Source organism: Strix uralensis, chromosome 5 (assembly GCF_047716275.1).
Source record: "Strix uralensis isolate ZFMK-TIS-50842 chromosome 5, bStrUra1, whole genome shotgun sequence".
NCBI lineage: Eukaryota > Metazoa > Chordata > Aves > Strigiformes > Strigidae > Strix > Strix uralensis.
Window position 1 is genome coordinate 13,923,234 of NC_133976.1, and position 24,786 is coordinate 13,948,019.

The 24,786-nt window shown below is 36.8% G+C and overlaps 1 protein-coding gene across 1 annotated transcript in view; it reads left to right on the top strand.

Moving 5' to 3' along the window:
• The window catches only part of FAM185A (family with sequence similarity 185 member A), a 46,844-nt gene that overhangs the window by 15,484 nt on the left and 6,574 nt on the right, over positions 1 to 24,786 (top strand). Inside the window, exons 4-7 of the mRNA XM_074869911.1 lie at positions 2,719 to 2,857; positions 8,227 to 8,268; positions 17,083 to 17,178; positions 19,891 to 20,025. Coding sequence (XP_074726012.1) covers positions 2,719 to 2,857; positions 8,227 to 8,268; positions 17,083 to 17,178; positions 19,891 to 20,025 — 412 coding nt within the window. The remainder of the gene's footprint in view (positions 1 to 2,718; positions 2,858 to 8,226; positions 8,269 to 17,082; positions 17,179 to 19,890; positions 20,026 to 24,786) is intronic.

The following is a 24,786-nucleotide window of genomic DNA, read 5'->3' on the forward strand; positions in this document are numbered from 1 at the left end:
AAGGCCAAGAAGAGGAATACGTGGGGAAGTTTTTTGTCGTATTTAAACATAGCAAGATGCTAGTTTTCATATAGAAAATGTGTTCAGGTGCAAAACATTCTTAGTCTGATTTATGAAGATAGTGACACCTTTTCTTTAAAGGGTAAGAAGCTGATGGAACTTGAGCCAGTGGTCAGTCTTAATAACTGCAACTCTCAAGGCTGTACTCTCAAGGGAAGGAATTTTTCCAGAAAACCTGATGGTTCAATGGACAAAAGTAATCAAATTTGTTTGCCTGGGGAGTCATTAGCTAATCTGTGCCATGGGGACTTTCCCGTAGCACTTATTTAGCAGAGCCAAACATCTATGGTCTGCCAAAAATTCATACAAGTTAAAGAATTTGGGATTGGAAACATATTTAGTCTCAGTAAAAAGTAATCCTTTTTTTTATGCTTTCCCTATCTAGAATACTTTTTTAGTCTTATACTTGAGCAGTCTGATTTCCTCCCCCAACCACCAAATTGGTTTATTCTGAAACAAATGTTCATTGTGTTGGTAGGTTTTGGTTTATTTTTTTACAGTAGCTAGCTGACTCAGTGTTTCTTTTTATCATGTGCTGAGACAACTCTTTTTATTGCTGTGCATTTTTAAGAAAGGTAGTTGAGGCTGGTAAATAAGATGAGTTGGTATGTGAGCTTGTTTATAATAAAGCACTTCATAATATGTAAATAAGATAAATATTTAAATAGTCAAAACTTGCATACCATAGTAACAGATGTAGCTTTTGGAGCTTTCATTTTCCCATCCAGGAATGCCACAAGGCAGCCAATTTGCACCCAAACTATGCAGGCTTTTTTATTTTATTCCCCCTCCCCTTAAAGTGTGCCTCACTCTATTTTCATTGGCATGATAGCAATCATGGCCCTCCTAAAACTTGAAAGGTTCACTGCAAGTCATTTAACTCCTCTTCAGTACAGGTTTAGATTGTAGAACCTAAAATAACAGTGGCTTTTCTTTTACTCGTTGCTTTGGGCATGTACCACAGCAGATTTACACTTTGCCATCCTGGGTGAAGGAGTAGTGGAGTACTCTGTGGGAAACATTAAGACAGATGCAATGTAAACTTATATTTGTTAAGGTCTCTGCTTGTTAGAGTTTTGTTAGAAGTATTGAAAGATTGAAAGGCTGAATTGCTATCACTTTCAGTAGTGACAAATTATGCCTTAATATCATTGGGTTTGTTTACTATTGATGCTTAGGTGCTGTAGCACAGTTCTAAGCAGCATCACCTGAAGGAATTGTAGATGTTGACTGTCATGTATCTAATTTTAGCACAGCACTTTGATCACCAGATTTTCTTAAATGTTAATGTATCTTGTTACATTCTTGGAGACCTACTTTGTATTGTAGTATCATGTCAAAAGTCTTAAAGGCAATAGTCCATTCTGTAGTCTTATGATTTAAGGTGTAAGGGTGGTGTAAAGCTCAGTAGGTATGGATTGGTAAGGTCACAGTATAATTTGCCTGTTGTGTAGTCCATACTAAGCTAGCCTCTTTAGCTCACTACTTGGGACACAATACAGCATAGAGTTTGTGCAACACTGGTTGCTATTTGTCAGAATACCTTACTTCATCCATAGTTTATTTTTTTATATAACACTGGAAGGGTCAGCAGACTTATTTTTTTGTATTAACTTTTCTCCACAAGAGGACAATGCTAAAATGACAAAGTGGATTTAAAGATAATTCAACGTAAGGCACAGTTTGGTCTAGAAGGCCATATATAATGTCATGTAATGAATGAGGATTTTGTGTAATTTGCTTAAAATCTGTGTAAGTAAAATAAAACCAAATTGAGTGGGAGTTAAATATGAACTATTGCATGATTCCATCATAAACCAAGTTTAACTGAGGAATAATAGAATTAAATGCATGTGGTAGTTGCACAAGCATGTGATCTGTTTTGTTCAGATCGGTGTAGGTTATCTCACACGACTGGTGACTTGTACATAAATATCATCTATCACCTTTTATTCCCCAAATGTATCCACAGTGCAACTTGTCAAATCTTACTCTTTCTCTCAATTTCTACTGAAAAGAAGTAGAAATGGAGATCTTATCCCTCCTGTTTCAAGGCTTTGTATAGCTTGAGGTTTCAGTCCAAGAATAGGGGCCTGATTAACTGAGGTAATATGAACAATTATACTGAGAAAAAGAGCAGCTGTGGCTATTTTGCAAACCTTTACTAAAGCTGTATCTACAAAGTGAGCCAGTTAAAAATCTGAATAAATAGCTCTATGTAATAAAGACAATGGATGTTTCAGTATGTGGTGGCAGAAAACCGATTACCAATGCTTTTGTGTCATAATGCTGGATGAACGTTAATTCTTCATAATTAAAAATAATCCTTTTTACTTTTCAAAATTAAGTTTGTTTTTTAAAAATAAATCAAGTTTTTCTTTCATTTGTTTATGACTATTTGGGTTCTTCACCTGTATGATGAATGTAATAATTCATAGGAATGTTGTAAAGAATTATTAACTTGTTGGTCAGAGCTCTTGGATGAAAAGGTTTTTCTCCCTGTCTTGTGTAGCTTTTAACCAAGAACTTGATTCCCTTTGCTCTGCACCAACAACTGCTTTCCATTTGTTTTGCCTCTTAAAACTGTTGCTTCCCTCTGCTTTTTCAAACTGTGATGACAAGTTTTCCATTATGTTTATTTAAGTTTATTTCTCTTAGAGTGTGAATATAGAGAAGCTGCAGGGGACATCCATCAACATATCTACTGAAGATGGGCTGCTGAAAACTAAGTATCTCTATGCAGAATCATCATCTCTGTCTTCAGTAGGTGGTGATATTCTGCTGGGAAGTATTCATGGTAAGGAAATATTGTCACATCATTAGGAAGATAGTGTCACAAACTTAGCTGCTTTGAAGGTATCAATAATGTGCACATTAATGAATGGACTAATGCTGTAGGTTATCACTAAATCATCTGTGCACAGTATATGAACAAAACAGTTCTGTATTTGTTAGAGATGGAATTGATGAGAATTAACTTACCATATAGCATACTGTATTTATTTTTAAAAACAGTTTTATAAGCACACTTGTGAAATAGCAAAAAGTGTGTATTATAGGAAGGAAGCATCACACATACTAAGGATGTCAAAATATTTTAAAAGTCAGAAATGAAAATAATACTAAAAGTAGTAAAGAGGCTTCTCTTCCCTCTCTCCATGCTTATTTTCTTCATAGAACTAACTCTTACAGCATCTGCTATGGTAGAACTCGGTCATGTTTAGAAGCTTTTAGCAGAAAGCTTTTAGCATAGGCTGTGTGTGTGTGCTAGCACAGTATACTAAGAGTGGTGACAGTTCCTGTTCTTTGGGGGAGAAAAAAGTCTCCAGTCCTTCCACCCTTTAATGTCCTTCACCTAGAACTAAAATTAATTGTCTTTTACATAAACAGTAGTCAAGGTCGGAATCTGATGTGGTTTTCTAGTTTAAAAAAATTCCCACTGAATTCTGGCTGTTCTGTAATGTATTTGTGGTGATTTAACATTAAGTAAAACAAACTGGAGGATGTACAAAGAGTGAAAATTACTCAAGTCAGAGTTCCAGATTTCCAGCTATATGTCTTGTAAACAACTTGCTGCAATTTCTTAGCAATTTTGTGTTGTCATCTTGTTTGAGAAATTACTCTTATTTCTTTCTTAAAGGAGCAACTCCTTTGTTGATTTATAGTAATTTTAAGAATGCTTTCTAAACATGTTAGGTAAAGTTCACTTCAGCATGCATAGTCTGAAATAAGACTTTTTTTTTTCTTGTTGTTACTGGTACTTCTGTCTGATAAGCTGTTTTGCTTTGGTTTTTTTTTTCAACTTCAAACCGATATAACGATACTGTGGAATAATCAGTTTGTGAATATGTTCATGCCTCTCTGCACATCCAAAAGTTTGGTTTTGTTTTCTTGGTACAAAAATGAAATAACTGCTGTAGTTAGTGACTTACTTCCTTAGTAATGCCTCACTGTTATTTAGCTGAAGAACAATGTGAAAACAAATAGAATTGTATCCAAATTATAAAGACATTTCTTGCATTATTTCAGGATTATTTTTGAGCTCTACTAAATAGGTCTGGAACACCTAACGTTATTTTAGGTGTATCTTTTAAAAACAATTGCACACTAACATTTGCTTGGTAATTCTAGTCTATTCTTTCAGAAAAATGTTTTCTGTAAAACATGATACTCCTCAATCATGTTTTAATAATAAGAGCAAATACTTTTTAAGTATTTTAAAATATTATATTGCATATATATATATACATATAAAAACATAGATATTAGTGGAAAAGATAAACTATTATAATTTTATGTTAGAAAATACTTTCACTTCTAGTCTTTGCTCATGAGGTAGCTCAATTTTAGTAGTTTTTTGTTTGTAAACTCTTGAACAGATTGTTTCTTGGGCAGTTAAGCCCCTATTTTGCTATAGCTGATAGTGTGCTGATACTAGAGTTGCCATAAAATCAGCACATCTGTGCACAGCGCTGAGCTAGACTTCATAGCTTTTGCACTGAGAACTTTGAAGTCAGGGCAACACAAACTTTACAGACCTGCCTGAGACTCATTTTGTAATTGAATCTTGGGCTGTACAATTCCAATGCTGTCAGTGCCCAGGCTTTCTTAATTGCTCTTTTGCATGCTTCATACTTTTATGGCAAATGAATAATGCATTATTTTGAATAAATTGGTTTTGAGTCATTTTCACCAGCTTCTGTAACAGGCATTAGACATGTTGGGTGCCACTGAGCTCTCGAGTTGACACTTGAAAAACAAAAGGTCAACAGCTCTGAGACTGAGAAATGTGCTACTTTATCCAAGGTGCAGTAACGTTACCGTGAAACCTCTCCACAGAGGGGCATGTAGGAGAAGGAAACCCCTCTTTGCAACTGTGCCAAAGTCTTGGGTTGAGTTGCATTAATTATTGATTTGTTTTATTCACAAAATAGTTTCAGTTGGAAAGGAATTTGACATCTAGTCCAAACTAATGCTTAAAGTGGGCTCAATTAGAGTGAACTTGCTCATGGCCTTGTCTGGTTGAGCTTTCAATATTCTCAAGGATGGAGATTGCATGACCTTTCTGGATGACTTGTTCCAGTCTTGAATTACCCTTCTGGTGGGAAAAAAAGCTTTCCTCTTTTGTTTTTTTTATCATAGTTTCCATTATGGCAACTTGTAACTGTTATCCCTTCTTCTTGCTGCATCACCATGAGAAGAGTCTGTCTTTTCTATACCCTCCCATTAGGTAGTTGATGACCACAACAGATTCTTCCTCAGCCTTCTCCTTTTAAAGCAAAACAAGCCCAACTTTCTGAGCATCTGTAGTGTGCTTTGGGCCCCTAATCTTCTCAATACTGTTCTCTGGCCTCACTTCAGTACATCAGTGTCTTTCTTGACTGGGAAGGCCCAAATTGGACACAACAGTCCAAATGCAGTCTCACAAGAGGCCTTTACCTGCTGGCTATACTCTTAATCATATAGCTCAGTATGCAGTTGACCTTCTTTAATGACTCATACTGAAGTTGGTGTCCATCAAGATGTCCAGGTCCTTACCTGCAAAGCTTTTTTGCAAACAGTCACTACTCAATTTTTACTGCTTTACAGGGTGGATGAGACTCATGTGCAGGGCTTTATATTTGCTTTTGACCTTTTCTTCTTTCATAGTCTAGCAACTATTTCATTATGTGAGGGAATCACACTGGAAAACATGATTATTGAAGTTATTTTACGTATTTACACTAAGTAATATATAGGAAAAGGTGAATATATAGCTGCTTTGTCCTGTCAGTGGCCTGAATAAGACGAGTAGAAAGTCTGCAATGTTTCAAAGGTAGTATGGTATAATACTTGAGCTTAGCATTCTATAATCCCTTCTGAAAAGAATCTGATATACCAAAGTATATTCCACAAATTTCTGCTAATGTTTCTGGATTTCACTGTATATAAAGTGGAATTGTAGAAATTAATTTTATTTTGTTCGTTTTTAGGCATGTCTTGTACTTTAGTCTGATGCACATTTAAAATACAAAGTCAAAGTGGTAAAAAGCTGCATGGTGGTTTATTTACTACTTCTGTGCATCAAAATAACCCTGCCACCTTGAGTACCTTCAGAACAAATTGAAGGAATGGAAATAATACAGTGTAAAGTGATGCCTTTTTTTTATATCCCAAAAGCCATCTTTTGCCCCTGGTCCTATACTGATTGTGACTTGCAATACAGTAGTCTGAAGTCTTATAGTGTTTATGGAGAAGCAAAGCTTGTACATGATAGAAAAAAACCCTGTTTCTTCAGACGCAACAAAAAGAGAAACACCAAGCCACTGTCATCAATATTCTGTTAAAACTAGTATATTTTAGACTTTTTAGTATTGCACTACAATGCTGAAGTCAGTTGGATGTAATAATCAAACTGGTAATTACCTCTAGTCAGGTCTTTCTCTTTGCCCTTGATGTGTCCAGAAAATACTTGGCTAGCTTAAAACTTGTAAGTGAAGTGTTGGCCATCACTGAACAATTACATGACCAGAAGTACTCTTCTGTGTGCTGCTTGTAGATGGTGGAGGTCACAACACAGCAGGACATTCCCACCTGCTTTAAAAGCAACTTTTGTTCTAACTAAATGTTTGAAGTGAGCTTATCACATTAATATGTGTACATTATGCAACATTAGTCATATCTGCCATATAAGTTTGTGGTTAATAGGAGTTTGATTTCTACATGTTTAATATTTTTCAAGGACCTGCTTATCAAAACAGAAAACAAGAAACAAAGAACAGACCAGCAAATCTGCAAGTCCCAGGGTCTATTCAGACAGAGTATAATCTAACTTCAGCTCCGTGGGAGTTGGTGGCTGACAAAACCCTAGGCTTTTTTGTAGTTTGTACAAAAATAATACTAGTCATGATAAAATGGGGAAAAGGGTGGGATAATTATAGTGTGCCTTTTAAAAACAGCAAACAGTAAAGCCAAATATCTTTCAAGTTCATTGAGAAACGGTTTTGTTTGAACTCTGATTTTTCAGAACCCCTAAGTATTTTGTACAGTATGTTCTTGAAATAATGAATTTAAGACTATTGATGATAGGCTGCTTTTCTAGCTTTCAGCCCACGGACCACTAAGAGCAACACTACAGGTCATATACAGTGGAATGCATTCAACCCTAATAGCTGTTTACTACTGTAGAATTACAGAAGATGGGACCAGAGCTTGATTTTTGCAAATTCTAAAGGCCTCTCCCAAAAAATCTGAAAATTGTTGTATTACTAAATTGGAATTACTGTGATAAATCTTATTTTTCAATCTATTATCCTCCTGGGAGGATGAGGGTTGTGGTTTAGTTTTTTAATTTAAAATGGTTTTGTGAGACAATTATATATGTATAATCTACATGGAACTATGGAAGTTTCTACCAACTTTGGACTGTTAGTGTAGTTATGAGGTCCATCTGTCCATCCAGATTTCCTTGATGCCACAGATAAAGGGGAAGAGTATGTATTTTGAGATTTTAAGGTTAAAACACCAGTGCCTGTTCAAAGTAATGCAAGTTCAATAGGAGACCATTCTACTTCTATGCCTTACATGTTCTTTTAGTTTGTTCTACAGTTTGTTCAACACACTCGGATCTTACTGAAGTAAATGAAAAGCATTGACAAGGGGTTGTCATGTACATAAGAATAAGTTTGGAGGGAGTAGGTAATGTTCAGTGAGTCCAGGAAGTAGCCTCTGAAGATAAAGAAAAAAATCACCCAGGGGTGGGAGGCAGATCATGTGTGTATATAAAAGAGGAAAACAGAAACTGTTTGTTGGTCATCCTATTAAATGGCTTAAATCATCCACAGTGCAGTTGCAGGCATCGGAACAATTAAAAAAAAATAAAATGAGAAAATCTCATGCTTTAGCCTTGCAATGCCTCTCTCTCACATCCAGTCTGTGTCTTTAAGCTTTACTCAGAGTGTTTTTCTTGTCTGGAATTGCTTCATTGTTACCCACGTGTTGAGATTTTTTTTGTTTGTAATACTCAAGCAATATAACTGGTTTAACTATTTTGCTTTTATATGCAAATCAGATACACAACTGTAATGCCCTTGTATAAAATCACATTACCTGTGAGCCTTTGTTACAATTTCAGAAACCAGTTAAATAATATGCTTTTTTTTTTTTCCCCTTTTCTTTCTCTAATAGGTAACACCAGCCTTCAGACCAAAACAGGGAGTATCACAGTAGGTAGGTTCTACCTTTTCTCTGAGATACCTCTTTCTCGCTCTTACTTTTTCTAAAAGCTAAATATTCACAGGGAAAGTAAAAGGGAGGTGATTTCTCACAGATGTTTCCACCCTCTTTTCTTTTCAGGAGTAGCACTGATAGCTGTGTAGCTGAAGTAGATCCTTTCCAAACTTGACTGTCAGCCTTTTGCAGTTGGGCACGGCACACTGTCTAGCTTTTGATACCACAGTACCTGCTGGGCTTTGTACAAGTTAGACTGAGTCTAGGTGTTGTCTTTTAGATTAAGATGGGATAAAAGGACATGAAGAAAAGACTAAGCGTGCATCAAATACAGTCATTTTGCTTTTAACCTAGTTCTCTATCTTACATTTGTTGTATCAATGATTAGCTATGTTTAATTTTTATATCAAAAAGCATTAGTCATTTGATGTATTACATATTGGGGGGGAGGCTTGTGACAATTTAAACACCATTCCCAAACTACACTAATCACTGTTTTCCCTTAACAGCTCATAAATCAGGAAGTTGAGGTATTATGCAACAGTATAACTTGGAGTTAACAATTATGGTATACATTATATCAGTTGCATTATTCTCGGAAAATATTAGGGCCTCTTCTTTGACCATTTTTATAGTACATCAACACAAAAGTGAGAAACTCAAATTCTGGTTATTTCTATGGCAGAAAATTGAAGGAACAAAATCATAGACAAGGCTCAGTGTCTTGAATGTACATAGAAGGACTTCCCCTTCTGTAAATAAACTTGGTTATAGGCCCAAATCTCAAAGACTTCTGCTAATGGTAGTAACCATAGTCACTCACTAAGCATTGTTTAGGGACGAGCTGTACTGTTACAACTCTTATGTTTTTAGGCGATCTATATTAACATTGCTGGAAAATGAACGCAATACACATTCTTAGGAGTTAGTCATTAAACCACAGAATTAAATTAAGGTTGCTAGTCTGTTTTTCCTTCTGTTAAATAAACTCATAGAATATGAAGAGTGTTTAAATAAAGGTCTCAACACAGGAGGCAGCTTTTTCCATCAACAGATGATGATTATTTTCCTTAATTAACCAGGTTCAGCTTAAACATTAAGACACATCTTACAGTTGAATAAGCTTTATTTCTCAGATTTCAATTCTGAAAGCACTAGTTTAGACTTTTCCTAAAAAGTATTAAACAGTCTTAAGACTTTTATGGATTTTTCCAAAGGCAAATAACTAAAGATCCAGTGGCTTAACTCTAAAAGCTTGAGAAAGAAAAGGTAAAGTTTTAAGTGAAAGATTTTTGTGTATGAGAAATTTATACCACAAGATAATTTGTTAGATTGTCAGAGATCTGACAAGGATTTTTTGATAGAAATAGGAAGAATAAATCAGATCTTCCAACTTCCCTGGCTGGGTTTTCATAGGGATGTAGTTAATTTTTTTCACTGGAGCCAGAATTTTATCAATTAACTGAAAAAAATGTACTCATCTCTAGATTTTTGGGGAGGTATCCTTAGCTTTTAAGAGATTTATTTACAAGTCAAACTAAAACATAGTTGAGAGTGCTGGATTTTTTTTCAAAATATTTTGGGGAAAACATAAGCAACTGTATTAACAGTTTCTTATTCTTGTATAATTGTGCATTAAAACAGGAAACTAATGCTGTTGTCTCACTCCCTTTAATTTTCTGCTTTTTTATTATTGATGGAATAGTTTTATTTATTTTGGTATTACTTGCTTGTGTAAATCTATTTTTATTTTTTGAAGACTCTATCCAAAATTCAGTCTGATTTTGTGTCTGGCATACAGCAGTGTTTCACAGTGACATTGTGAAAATATGAAAGTAGGTATTATTTTTTTTTCTGTGAGCTTTGTTAGTCACAGACAAATTGTTTTCCAACCCTATATTAGAAGCTTCCTACTTCTAACAGATGTTCTATGGGTTTTGCATGGGTTTTAATTTAAAACAACCAGCCTTTTTTTTACTTCTAGTTTAAGTTACTACTAAAAGTAGTCATTAGAAATCTGAATAATCTTACAAAAAGTAACAGAGTACTTTGTTTTTAGAACTAGCTTAATCTTTTAAATTTTTATTTGGTAAATTTATAAGAAAACTCAGGTTGGAAGAGACCTCAGGAAGTTGTAGAACCACAGAACAGTTGAGGTTGGAAGGGACTTCTGGAGGCCATCTTGTCCAGCTCCCCAGCTCAAGCAGTCTCTAGTCTCCAGCCTCCTGCTCAAAGCCATGTCAACTGTGAGGTTGCTCAGGGCTTTATTCTGTGGTCTTGAAAACCTCCAAGGATGCAGACTCTACTGCCTCTCTGGTCAAACTGTTCCACTGCTTGACTGTTATTAGGGTGAAAAAGATTTTTCCTTCTCTCCAGACTGAAACACTCTTGTTTCAGCTTATGTCTGTTGTCTATCATGCTCTCATCATGCACTGCTCTGAGGAGCCTGGCTTTGTCTTCTTGATCACCTCCTTACAGATACTAGGGGGTTACTGTCAGGTCCTGAAGGAGTCTGTTCTCCAGGCTGAGCAAGCCCTCATCCCTCAGCCTCTCCTCATGAGGAAGGTGCTTCCACACCTGACTATCTTGGTGCTTCTCTTCTGAATTCACTCCAGGTTATTGATGTCTCCCTTCTCTTGGGAGCCCCAATACTGGATTCTGTATTCTAGGTGTAGTCTAATAAATGCTGAGTAGAGAGAGAGAATCCCTTCCTTTATATGCTGGTCATGTTTCAGTTAATACTGCCAAGGATACTGTTGGATGACATTTCTGCCAGGGCACACTGCTGGCTCATGTTCAGTCCTGCTATGCTTATTTCTCAATGTTTTTGGTATGGTCTGATTATGTATTATCTACTCTGCTGCCAAGCCAAATTTTCTTTTTTTTTGAGCTGGTAAAGGAAAATTTTTTTCCATACTGGATTAATTAGGTTTAACCCAATTATGCATTCAAGAAATTAATCTTTTGGCATAGTCAGAAATGATAAAGCTTATGGTGGTTGTTTTGTTTCAGTGGGGAGAAAACAACCTTAACCAGCTTATGGGCAGCAGGGACTTATTCTGACAAGGAAAACTATATTGAGATCCAAGAAACTCTTAACTCTTTTTTTTGTAAATGTCTGCATCAGCTTGCCTTATTCTGCTAATTTCTTTTTTCAGTAACCAACACTAGATGACCTAAAAGCTTCAGTGACTTGCTATGTGATGAGAGTGTTGTGATAAGGCCAGAGTTTTAAGTAGGGAATCAACTATGGTATTTAAGACAGTTTTGGATAACTGAAAAATAAAACAATGAACAACTTAATGTATTTAGAAGTAAGGCTGCATCTGTGAGTTCTGTCTTGAGGATTCAGTTCTTAATATGTGATCTAGGGAATTCTTAAATTTTTAAATTAAAAACCTCATTTCTGAATTCCATTAAAGACATTTACTTGTCTTTAGACATGTACTTCATAAAGTACAGCTCTTAAGTACTTTTTAAAAAAAATTATTCATGCTCGCACTTATCTCTTAATAGGAATGAGTTCTATTGATTTAGTCTTTATCATCTGCTCAAAGTATGTTGATGTTCTGGCTCTCATTTTAAGTACTTCATCTTCCAACCTCATATCTCGGAACGGGACCTTCTTCTGTGTTCTGATGATGACAGACCTGTAACTTTCTTTTTTTCCACATTGTTCCTATACTTTCTTCCACACCATCCTGTATTAAGGGTGTTGCTCTCCAGGTAGGTTGGAATCAGCTGCTTTTTCCTATCCCTCAGGTGTCAGGTTATGAAAAATGAAAATTTTAGCTCATAGTGGACTACATTGTTTTTTTTAATATCTTCTGAGTTACTACTTGATTTTACCATCAGTCTTGTTTCCATGTTCCCCTTCCCTCTCTTTGTCCTTTTGAGTGTAGATTACATAGCATTCTGGACAGAGCTTATGTCTTGAAGAAACTACTTCCAAAAACTGGAGCATACAGAAATGTAGCTGCTGCCTGAGAACAACAGGGTTTTCCTTGCAGCTTAAAAGAATAAACTTTTTTGTTTCTGTATGTGTTCTGTTAGCAATGAACAGTTTTGAAGTTACACCATGTATGTGTTATAGCATCTCATATCATGGCACTGAAGATTCTGGATGTTGTTACTGTAGTACTTGAGTTTATATTGTATTGGGAGCCATATATTCCTTTTTTTGTCTCTTGATAACGTATTTTGTACTTGTAGAATGTATATCTTGCTACAGTTGTCAATACCTATTTGTTTATAGGAGAAAAATGGACCACACCACCCATTTCATCCACAGATGGATAATTCTGTTCTAATATAGAGCTAACCAGTCTACATTCCAGACAGTACAAATATAACTAGACATCCAAGTATGATCCAATTCTAATAACTTCTAACAGGCAGTGTTTTCCTACAGATATGATGTCTGAAAGTCTTTCATAGGATGCCACAAATGGAAAAATACTTGATTCTTCTGAAAAATGGTTTCCTTCCCTCACTAGTTCGGGTGCACTGAAAGCTCTTGATAAGTGAATACGAAATGATCTCTTGCATCTCCTTAAGTACTCTTGTTATTATTTAATATACATGGGGTACATTCTAAGAAATGAAGTATCCTATAAATATCAGGTTTCTTCATTATATTTCAAATACATGTTTCCCACTTAGGCCAAAGTTGATCTACAGAAATTTGGCTAATGAAGATTTCGTTTCTATGGATTTAAATCAAGGGACCAAATCTGAAAGTCTGAATCTAGGCTTATGTAGTCATCCTTCTTGGAAAGAAGAAGCTATGATATCAAAGAATTGCATGTCTCATGCATATTAAAATACAGGGGTGTATTTAGTGTTGTAGGATACTATTTATTAAATCTATCATGCAAAACCCAAAGTGCTTTTCCTGTTGGGATAAAATACCATTGCCAACTTAAGAAATCACTCTGTAATTTGAGGGGGGTTTTTTCCTGTGTAGGTCAGCATTCTCCTTAAACATGCTAAAATTAAGGCTCTCATTTTCTTACTACTCCTTTACAAGTGTTATAAACTATGAACTTTGAAACTGTGAAAATGAAATCCTGAAATCCTGTTATTAAAAGGAGGCTGTTATTTTTTTCATTGTTAATAAAAAGGAAGTTTTAAAGCACTTGGCATAGAAAAGAAAACATAACGTTTAATGAATGTGTCTAGGCCTCACTGAATGGTTGAGGTTGGCAGGGACCTCTGGAGGTCATCTGGTCCAACCCAATGCTCAAGCAGGGTTGCCTAGAGCAGGTTGCCTGGATACATATACCTTGGTAAAAATCCCCTGAGCCTCCCCTTCTCTAGGCTGAGCAGTCCCAGCTGTCTCAGCTCTTCCTCACAGGAGAGATGCTCTAGTCCCTTAATCACCTTTGTACCTTTCATTGGAGACTCTGCAGTATGTCCATGTCTCTTGTGCTGGGGAGCCTGGAACTGGACACAGTACTCCAGGTGTGGCCTCACCAGTGCTGAATAAAGGGAAAGGATCACCTTCCTTGGCCTGCTGGCAATGATTTGTCTAATGCAGTCTGGATACCATTTGCTGCCTTTGTGGCATGGGCACATTGCTGGCTCATGTTCAACCTGTTGTCCACCAGGGCCCTTGGGTCCTTTTCTGCCAAGCTCCTTTTCAGCTGAGTGGCTTCCAGCATGTACTGGTGTCTGAGGCTGTTCTTGTGCAGGTGCAGGACTTTGCAATTCTTCTTTCTGAGCTTCATGAGGCCCATTTCCCCAGCCTGTCCAGTTCCCTCTGGATGACAGCATGACCTTTTGGCATATTGGCCACTTGTAGTTTTGTGTTATCAGCAAGTTGGTGAGGGTACACTCTGCTCCATCACCCAGATCATTAATGAATATGTTAAACAGGACTGGACCCAGTATTGACTCTGGAGTTCACCACTAGTTACTGGCCTCCAACTCCAGACTCACAGATGAGCAGTTTTACGTAATTTATTGAAACTTCCAAAGGAGGCCTTGCCAGGGTTTTCATATTATTGACAGTTATGTTCCTGACTAGATGCGCATTATCTCTTCAGAAGTTGCTTCCACCCCATTAGTCTCTTAAACATTTAAAATAATGGAGAACTATAGCTAATTAGTTTGCAGAGATGATAAACACAGTATGATATAGTCTGTGGAGGAAGATGCCTAGATATGGACAGTGTGGATAGATATTCAAAGGGGAAGATCCCATTTGATCTGCAATAGGTCAGAGGCTTATCAAGGTGATGTGGTATTTGGCACTTCGTATTATAATACAGGATTGAGGCATGTAATTATTTTTTTCAGAACAGAACAGTTACCCAAAAGAGACTATGGCCTTTAAAACCAATGGATATAACTTTAAAATCTAGGTAGAAAACAGGTCATTTAGAGGTAAAAGGATAATCTGGACAATTTAGTTAGCAAAGAAACTGTTTTCATGAGAGATTTCTTTGCTTTCTGTGTTATGTCATTTGTTTTGCCAGGTCCAGATGGTGAGTATGGTAAGCACTGCTAATGATTTTTTAGTAGTATGTGCAATTAGTCTATTTAATGTATACGTTTCAGTTTCTAATAATATTTTTCATGTGACAGTTTTAGAAAATTAACTGAAACAAGAAAATTGATCAGTCTTTATCAACAAACAATGCTAGATAGCCAGTTAAGTACGAATTAAATGTTCCTCACACTTCATATATGCTGGAATCTTCTGTCTTTAACCAAATCATAATAAATATATTGTGTTTTCCTATTGAAATCAGGTTTGTCACTTATTTTAGTCCTAGATCTGATGGGCAAGGTCAATCATTATGTGCCTTTAGGAAAGGTAAGTATCTTTTTACTTAGATGTAAGGGAAGATCACTTGTGTTTAATCCTTTCTTCAGTACATGGCTTTATGAAATGAAGGAAGAAGAGATACTAAATGTTGGAAATGATATTTCAGTTCTGTCACCTTTGTGGGCCTTTCAGTGATCTTTAATTGTATAGTGTTTCTCAAATTATGTGAGTTAGGTCTTATTCTTCAAGCTGTACTTATTTTTCATAAAGCTTAATAAAAATTTTGTCAAGGACATCTTGCTTCATTGCTTTTGTTTCTTGCCTTTTTTTTCCTGTGCTAGTAAATTCTTAAATAGCTGAAATTGCTCAAGAGTGACCATCTGTTCTGTTTCCAGTAGAAGGATTCATCCTTGTATTTCCCCTTGAGCTGTCAGTCCATAGCAAACTCTGAATTCAAACTATGCACTCTTTTCTTATTTCATGAACAACCTTTTAAAAAGTCATCAATTAAATGTTTCACTGTTACTTACACAAGCAAAACCTTTTTTTCCAGTTCATTAATTTCTATTAACTAAGAGTTAAGGGTTTTTTTTTTTTCAGATTTGGAACAGAACTTCTTTAACATAAAATCCGTTGAGATGGTAGAAACATTCACATCCAATTCTAGGTGTTACTGTTTTCTTGTTAGCCAAAGATGGTCTCAGTTTCTCAGCTGACTGAATATGGATTAGCTACTTTTTTTAAAACTACTTTCTCCTCCAAAGAAATCAGTTTCAGCTGTGAGATAATAATCCCTTTCCTTGTTTTTAGTGTTATATGTAATACACTGATCTTCGACATCTGTGCTTGAGATCTGGGATCAGAAAAGTTCCAAATGAGTTTGTTTAGAGCTAAAACTGTATGGCAAGTGTAAGGCATTAATGCTGGACATCCTTGTTATGATTAATCAAGTTCATTCTCTCATTAATGTTTTTAGTGTTTAAAATGGGAAGTTTCATTCAGGTTTGATTGTTATTTTATCTACTTCTGAAAGTTTGACTGTGTTTCTTTTCCTATGCACATCCAGAAACTAAGAAACAGTCTCTATCAGTATTTCAAGATTTCTTGCCAATACTTTCATTTCTAGCATTGTATTTAAAAAGATATTTCACTGACTGCCTTTTGCTCATGTACATATGTAATTTTTTTATGCTTCACTAGAGTTGCTTTAGAATTTCTTTTCAATTTTTATCAGCTATAGGTCTGTTCAGTAGTTCAAAAGTTAACTCTTTAGGACTTCACTGGAATATTGTGGAAATTCATGTATTTAAAACTGGAATACATTGCAAGTAATTAAAGACTACTTCTTAAGTATATTATAAAGACTTCCTATTTGTAAAAATGTTTCTCTAGAAAGTTTTGTTACCACAAATTTCAGTTAATAAGGTATAGAAGAAAATGTAGGCCTCTCTATTCCAGGGCAAAGAATGAATGCTGTTTTCCTATGTATATTAAAGTGCAATGGTTATCTCAAACATTTGTTTAAAATTCAGAGTTTGATTTATTTGATTTGTTTAAAATTCAGTAGTGAATCAGAGTTTACAAAGCCTGATACACAGTTCTCTGTGACAAGATGTTACAATGCATAACTGCTTATTATTTGCTTTCTTGGGTAAAGTTCTCCCTGTGCAGAATCTGAGCAAATGAACTCTTTTGGAAACCAAACTAGATCTTTGTGTTCAAATCTTGTGCTTTATCTTCTCACGAAGATAAATTCATCCTTGTAGAAGGAGGGGAGTGTTGTTGAGGCCTTGTAGATGCCACAGGTTCAATAACTGCAGGGCAATGGCCTTGGGACCAGTATATGCAGCAGTTCTGGACTAGGGGATAAGTTTTGTTCAGAAACTGGTTTTTCTAAGCAAAGTCTGACAGTTCAGTAAATGGATAAAATATACTTCTCAAACACAGAAGAATTGACAAAATCAGTTCAAAGAAAGATTCTAGTAAATTTTTATTTAAAAAGAGTGAATATACAAGTTCTCTTCTTTTTCTTTTTTTTTTAGATTCATCAGATGGAAGTCTAAAAGCTTCTACACATCATGGGACAATAGATGTTTATGTCAGTCAATTAAGAAAAGTAGATCTGAAATCCCAGAAAGGTTAGCAAACTAAACCAAATCTTTGTTGTGGCAACTAATGATGTAAAAGAAAAAGGGGTAAAGGGGTTTTTTGTTTATCTGTCTGGAAAAAAAAATGTGATTGTTGGTTATCTACATTAATTTTTACCTCATTATTAGAGGATGTATATAAATATACAGTAAATTCTCTAAGGGGCACTGATACTTAAAATGGATTACAGAATTTTTATGTTTTTCAATGCTTTCTTTTTTTCCTGCCAATGTACCCAGCAGAATTTTGTAGAGTTGACTTGGATTACAGTCTTACTTTGCCTTGAGCACAGTTTACTCCATGATGCTGATATATGTGTGTGCAGAGTGACAACTGACACATATTTACATTTCTTTTTCCTACCTTTCTGGGTGAAATGTCCCATTGTTGAAATTGGGAGGCAGAAAAACAAAGATTCTTCCTTCCTTCTCCTGATGACTCGGTAGAATTTCAGTTACTTAAAAGCTCACTCCTAGAGTTGGGTTCAGAGTTTTGCTATTCAGAAGATATGATACTGTAAATGACAAAGCCCTGAATATGTCTTGTTAGACCTAGTTTTGTAAAAAAAAAACCTCACTACAGTATTTTTATATTTGACTTTAACATTATGTTAGGCACTTCAGGTGGTTTAAATGAATATGGTATTTGGTACCCTTCTGTCATCTGTGAGACAATGTCTGTGCCTTGTTAAAACCTAGCAGTTACTCAGAATGGGAATAATGAAAGAAATGCATTGAAATCATTTGTGTGCCATTCTTCTGTACAATCTATTTGGCTTCCATTGGTGCAAAGAAATTTATTTTTATATTATTTCTTAGTTACATTTTGAATCACTTGTTACTAAGTTAACATGTCTTTGAATTAGTAGCAGAGAGGAATGTAGTTAATAAAAGCTAATTAATGTTATTTTCAAAACATTGCCTGACATCTCTTCTGGCAGCACAGTTTAGTAAAGGCAAAGTTGAAGTTCTGTTTTCATTTACCCTGTAAATTCAGAATAACTGCTGACAACAACAGTGTAGAAAATGTCCTGTTCGTGATAAATTAGCTGCATGTGTGTTGGGTTTTATGAGTCACATCACTGAGCAACTCTCCAAGGAGGACCCAAAGATGAAGACCTTTTCCCTTTCGTACTCTAAGGCTTTTGTGTATCCAGCAAAATTTAGGCCTAAATTATGCTGACAGTTATTTGTTCATCAGGACCATCACAGGCAAATGATTCTGCTGAACTTAAATTGCATAGGTAGGGTTGCTTTCTGACTGCTACTTAGTTCTTATCAGTTTTCTTACTGTGTTCTGCTTCAGATTTTAGGATATATTTAAATAAACTTTTTTATGTTTTTCTAAAGTGAATGTTAGAATTGGGCAAAAACTAAGGAGCATGTATACAGAAAGCGTGTTCTGAATTTTGGTAGGTTTTTGTTTTAATGTGTAGGGCACAGCTTCCAAATGTGACCGAGTAATTCCAAATATGACTAATGTGGGCAGGTTGGGGGCCCAGCATCTGCCATCAGCCTGATGCATAGAAGCACATGTTTAGGGGAAGCAGAAATCAGAATTTCTGGTTTTAATCTCAAGGGTAGAATTATTCAGGCCACCAAAGCAGCAATTTTGCTAGTAGTTTACATTTTAGTTATATAGTCTAAACTGGTTAGTCACTGTTGTGGAGGCTCTCAAAATAAACAGACAGTATTTAAAATATATTTATCTTGATACAATCAATTGGCACTCCAGCAATTATTCACAAATGACAGATCCAAATGTCTGTGAAAGGAAAAAAACCTATTACTGCACAAAACTCCTAGGATTTAACGACAATCCAAAATGCTTGATCACTCACCTAAAAAGTGAGGGTTCTCAACCTCAAGGAATTTCCCTGGGTGGCATCACAACCCAAGGGGAGAGTCCTCAACTGCAGCGTGCTGCTCCAGGGGGCACTAGCTCAAAATGGCTCTTCCAGGGGACTCCATTTATACCTGAGCTGCATCTGATCTGTGGTTGATATCAGCCCTTACTGGCTGAGGGTCCCAGTTACTGTGAAACCCTGAGAACAAGGGCACAAAAAAAAAAAAAAAATTTAATGGCCACTATATTTCAGCAGCCAGGAAGCCCCATCTTCACTGGGGGGAGTGCCCCTGCCATAGTCACTTTTGAGACTGCATCTGTTCAAGGATGTGAACAGCTGGCCCTGTGCGGTGAAGCAAAGACAGTTGCTAGTGTTAACAGTATGTAAGTGGCATCTCATTGTTCCAGAGGAGCGGTTCTTTCATAATGTGCCACACAGTGGTTGGATTAATCATCAAATCTAATCCCTTGTCCTTTCTCAGGAGTGTAAATATGCAACTAGAAGATGAAACTAAACACCTGTGAGATCGATTAGATTTGCTTCCCTTGATCATTCCTGTAATAAGATCCTCTTCTAAGAGCTGTTGCTAGCAGTATATGTCATTGTTAATTTTCATGTCCACCAAGGAAATACTGTGACACCATTTTCTACATGTGACAGAGTATTCTGGTTATGAGAAATGAAGGTGCCTTCATTTATCCTTTCAGAGACAAAAAAAGAGGATAGTGTGTCTGAAGGCTCTTAAAAAAAACCCCAAACAAACAACAAACAAACGATGATTTGATTCAAGTTTGCTAAATAATTGCCTGTTTCATGCTTTGATCTCAATGTTACACTAACTTTACATTTATACCAGGTTCAATTATAGTCAAGGTACCTGCCTCTCTCAAAGCCTATTTACAGCTGTCTGGAAGAAAAGTGGATGTGAGCTCAGAGATCCAGTTAAAAGAAACACACAGTGCCTCCAAAGATGATCACGTAACTATAAGTGGTAAGGCTTACTAATCTTGGCTTCCAATAAATGTCTGTCTGGCCTTAGTCAAAAGCATCTATGTTTCGTTATGAGTTTATTGCTTTTGGCTGCTTCTTGTTTCATCTGTTTCAGGTTCAGATGTTTGCTTGTGCCATTGTACTCCCCATGTTACTAGATGACTTTTTCATTCTTGGTAAATGACTTGTGATTGCAAACAACTGCTTCTCTAACAAAAGTCTTAGTCAAATTCATCCTCAGCATTATTCCAGTGAACTTGTGGGAGGCAATCCAGGGCTGAATTTGACCCATTGCTTTGTTGGTTTAGGCAAGTCGCATATAACAAATTGCTGGGGAATGTCTACTAAAAACGTAATGAAAAGTTTTCTCTGTCTCTGTTGGGTGGGAGGGGGAAGTAAAAGGGGTATATTGCATATTTATAAATGTAGAGTATAAATGTTAAACAGTGCAGGTTAGGCTGAGAAATGATAGGTGGGAGATAGCTGGGAGAAGAGCAGAAGCTGGAGCATGGTGAAATAGAGAGTACATGGAAAGGTGCCTGCAGTTACTGGAAGCATTCTTCTAATGCATTTAAAATTGAACTTGGGAATCCCAAGTCTTGCTGTTTCCTGCTTTAGAAAACAGTTGTACAATTCAATGTCAGTGTGTGTATTTCTCTCCTCCTCTCCGGATGTGTCTATTTAAAAGTTAAGACTGTTGCTGTTACCAATTACTCAGTTTGCTCAAGAGGAAACATTAACGTAATGTGTCTGAAGGCTCCAGATTTGGTTTTGAACGTGTTATGTCAGTATGACCTGATATGATAGCAGATTGGGTGAGGCTTTGAGGTTTTACTTTGGTTTTAAACCTAAGAAAATATGCACAAAACTTCTTTTCCTCCCTCATGTAAGATGATAATCTCAAAGTCAGGAAATGTTAGAAATAGATATGTCATTTTAATATGTAGCCTGCTTATATAAAACATTAGTCTTGAAATGTTTAGGCATATCTCTTCCTGCCTTGAACAGTAGCTAGCATTTAAATTTACTAGTGACTATTAAATACAATTTCTTTAAAAAACATGGTTAGAAGTTCTCCAGCTAGAAACCTGTGGAAGGACCCCAGGTTCTAGTAAGGCTCTGTGGAATGAATTGCCTTAGCAGTAAAACAACACTTCTCCCAGTGAAGAGGAGCACTGGCTAGTCAATCATGGTGTCACTCTGGCAACATTAAAGATAAGAGTGGTGTTTCAGATATACACAGCTGAATGGCTTCTCTGGTTTCATGACCCAGCCAGTGTTTATGTAGGACAGTCATCACTGAAGCAGATGCAATTTTTCAACCCACCATTATGTATGGAAATGATCTTGGCAGTTGAGGCCAAAAGCAGCTCTGATTAGTTAACCCTCAAATATACACATCCCAAAGGCATGAAAATCAACAAGAACTATGCAGAGGCAGCAGCATTAGGCCACTGATTACTAGTTGTTTAAAGAGGTTACAGCATTGCACAAAAAAATATAGAATATAGATCTAAATTGATCATAATACAAGTGAATGAAAAATAGACCCTGGAGTGGATTTGCTGTGGGGTACAATTCAGCTAAAGTAGTGCTGGCCTGAAGTAATGTATCTTCATCTGTTTTTATACCTGGCATTTAGCTTTGAGTGTTTTCTCACATAATGTAACCAGTTACAGCAGCTCTGTCCTCCCTTTTCTTCACTGGTCAGTAAGAAGCAACAAACCCAAAGGGAGATGAAGTAGTTGATTTTATCATGTGCTTTGCTCCTTTTTTTTTTACCATTTTGAAAACAGTACCTCCCCATTCTTTGCCAAGTCAGTAACATTGCTTTGGCATGGCAAGGAAGATGCTTCCTGCTCCTCCTTCTCTTTATTCTGTGGGGACAGTGTATTCTTTCTGCAGGCCAAGCACTTGTACCCTCATTCTCAAAGTTGATATTTGAGAATTTTCTGGTACAAGTAGTTTCTGAAATAATTAAAAATCATTTAATACTGTTTCTATATCATGAAAACACTATCCACTGTTGAACTTCTAGGTACAGTCTGTAACTGTCCTGCTGCTGCAACTGAAGTAATAGAAAATAGAGAAGAGGGGTTTTGCCAAGTGGAAAAAAACTGTATCACAAGAGCGTGACAGTTTAGATTTTTATGATTTTTTTGAGCTCAAAGGTTAGTTTAAAAATAGATTATTTTTTCAGAAACTGGCTAGTTCTCATGTAGATAACACAAGAACTGGCTGCTTTCAGGAAGCTGTACTTGCCCCTGGGAGATGTTAGAGAGGAGGCTCTCCGGTGGGAAGACATGGTAGAGTTCTGTGATGGGTAAACATGCACCTAGTCTTATCACTTGTGCTAGGGAGGCCTTCCCTACTGCTGTTACAGTAGTTATGATGAACACCATCACCTTGCTTCATGGCTCCCATTTCCACACCGTGTGGAGAAGTCAGTACACTACAATCCCACAAGCAGTCACGTGCAGGGTTTTGCAGGATAGCCAAGGAATAGGGCAGGATTTAGTCAAAGCAAGAAGATGAAAGCCTGGACTGGGTGCTCTAGAGGCAGAGTGATGCAAGTGTGAAAAGGTGTTTTGCTCTTTTAGAAAGGGAAGGGACTTTCCTGCAGAATTGGGACACTTGCTGAGAAAGGGAAGGAGCCTAGGGAACAGTGTGAAGGAGTTTACTCTTCAGTGTAAATTTGCAAGGATAAGGCATCTGTTTCCACTGACATCCCGTAGGTACTCTTAGAAGTAGTATGTATGGTATAATGAAATCTGTTATAAAAACAGATTTTTCATGCTAAGCACTGGTCTAGCTTCCATCTGTGAAAGTTTGTTTGGCTGCGAGTTTGAGAATGCTTGAGTAACTCTAGTAATTTCTGATGGTAATCATGTCAAGGCATTCTTTTCCTTTCCCTGGCAAAGAGGGAAGCCCTTGCTGCTCAATGTCTGCACCTTCCCCATGTCTCCAGGTCTGCCTGTATTCTGCAATCAGCTGATTTAAGAAGCCTGTAGAGATAATTAACTATATCTGGTACTATATATGTAAAAGGAAGGGTAGCAGGCCAAAAAGTGTCAAATATTTTAGCAGAAAAGTAACCCTTAGACTGTCATGTGAAAGGGGTTACAAACATGTTGAAGGGCAAGGTTAAAATACAGATAATCTTGATTTATATGCTTTTTAGGCCATTTTTCTAAGACATTTTAAGTTCAAAGTATGAAGGTAGAAATAATTACCTTTGTGGTCCCAAGAGGAGAAGTATTTCAATAAAAACATCAGTAAACAGGAAACAAAAATGTTACACAGTTGAAAAAAATAAACAGTGTATTAACGTGACTGTTCTGTAGACTCAAAATAATCCCTTGGCTTTACATGGCATTAGTAATACTTTGCTGGAATATGTCCAGCTTTGAGTACTGTACTTAAAAAAAGGATGTGGACAACTGTAGAGACTCCAAAGGAGAACACATGATCAGAGGCTTAAAAACATGATCAGTGAGGGAAGACTAAAAAAGTGGTGTTTTTTCTAAAGAAAAGAAGACTAAGGGAAAATAAGATGCATTTTTCCAATGTAAGAAATTTCTGCAGAGATGAAAGAAATAAATTGTTCTCTGTCCACTGGTGATAGGACTAGAAATTATGATTTGACCTTGTGGTAAAGAAAACTTAGCTGCATAGTAAGATAAACTTTCTGGTAATAAGAACTTGTCTGGTGAGGCCGTAGGGCTGTCGGTACTGCAGATTGTGAAGAACAGGCTAGGCGAGCATGTTGGGTTAAATACAGTGCATCCTCAGGAGGCTGCTTTCAGCCCTGTTTGCTCTTGTCTGAAGTTGATGTGACCATCTGCTCCCACCCACTCCACAGCAACTCAGAGGAAGGTTGAGGCCTGTGGGTAGATAAATTTGGGGACTAAATGAATGCAGCCAGTGGGCATGCTTCCGCCCCCTTCCATTGCCAGCTTGTGTGTTGACAACTGTAAGCTTGCTGGAAAAAGTCTTGCAGTCATTCAGAGACTTTCGTTGGATCCTTGTAGCTGGTAGTGTCAGTTTCCAAATCCAATTGTCTGGATTATGAACCCTTTCTTTAAACTGTGCAAATCTTCCATCTCTGGTGCCAGGGACTCATGGGATTCCAGATCTTTCTCCATCCCTGGTCCCAGTTCTAGTGCCAAGTTCATATCCAGCGGCAACCTTTGACCTGACGCCATCCATCTGCTTGGTGCCGAGTGACCTTTTAACTTTCGCAGTGACTTACTCCATCTGGTTTTCAGCACTTGCATGAGTTTCCTTGGTAAAAGTCCCACAGTGCCACAGGTGCTCCTCAGAGGCCGTGAATGTTTGTAGGTTATTGTGTCTCCCTATTCTTACTTTCTCAAGTTGGCAAACCAACCTCTTTGTATTTTTCTGTCCTCTTACAAAGAACATACTCTTCAGTTATTACTGACTTCTCCCAAGTTGAGGCATACTTGTTCCCTATGTCATCCAGCATGACAACAGTTGCAGGAGTTAACAGGATTTTTAGCTTTTGGTACTAATCCAACCCCATCTACAGCCTAGTGAGCTGAGCCACATCTGAACAGTGTCCTCTGAGCCATGGCTTCTGGTGACTGTGCACACAGGTAATAGGGCTAACTTATGCATTCCCTCAAATGTCTGTCCTGGCTATGGAGAGGAACCCCCTGTTGTCTTCTCTAACCCCTTTTCTCCTGTGGAAGTTTCCATGTATATGTTGCCTCTACCTTATGGGTTGATCCAGCATCCAGTT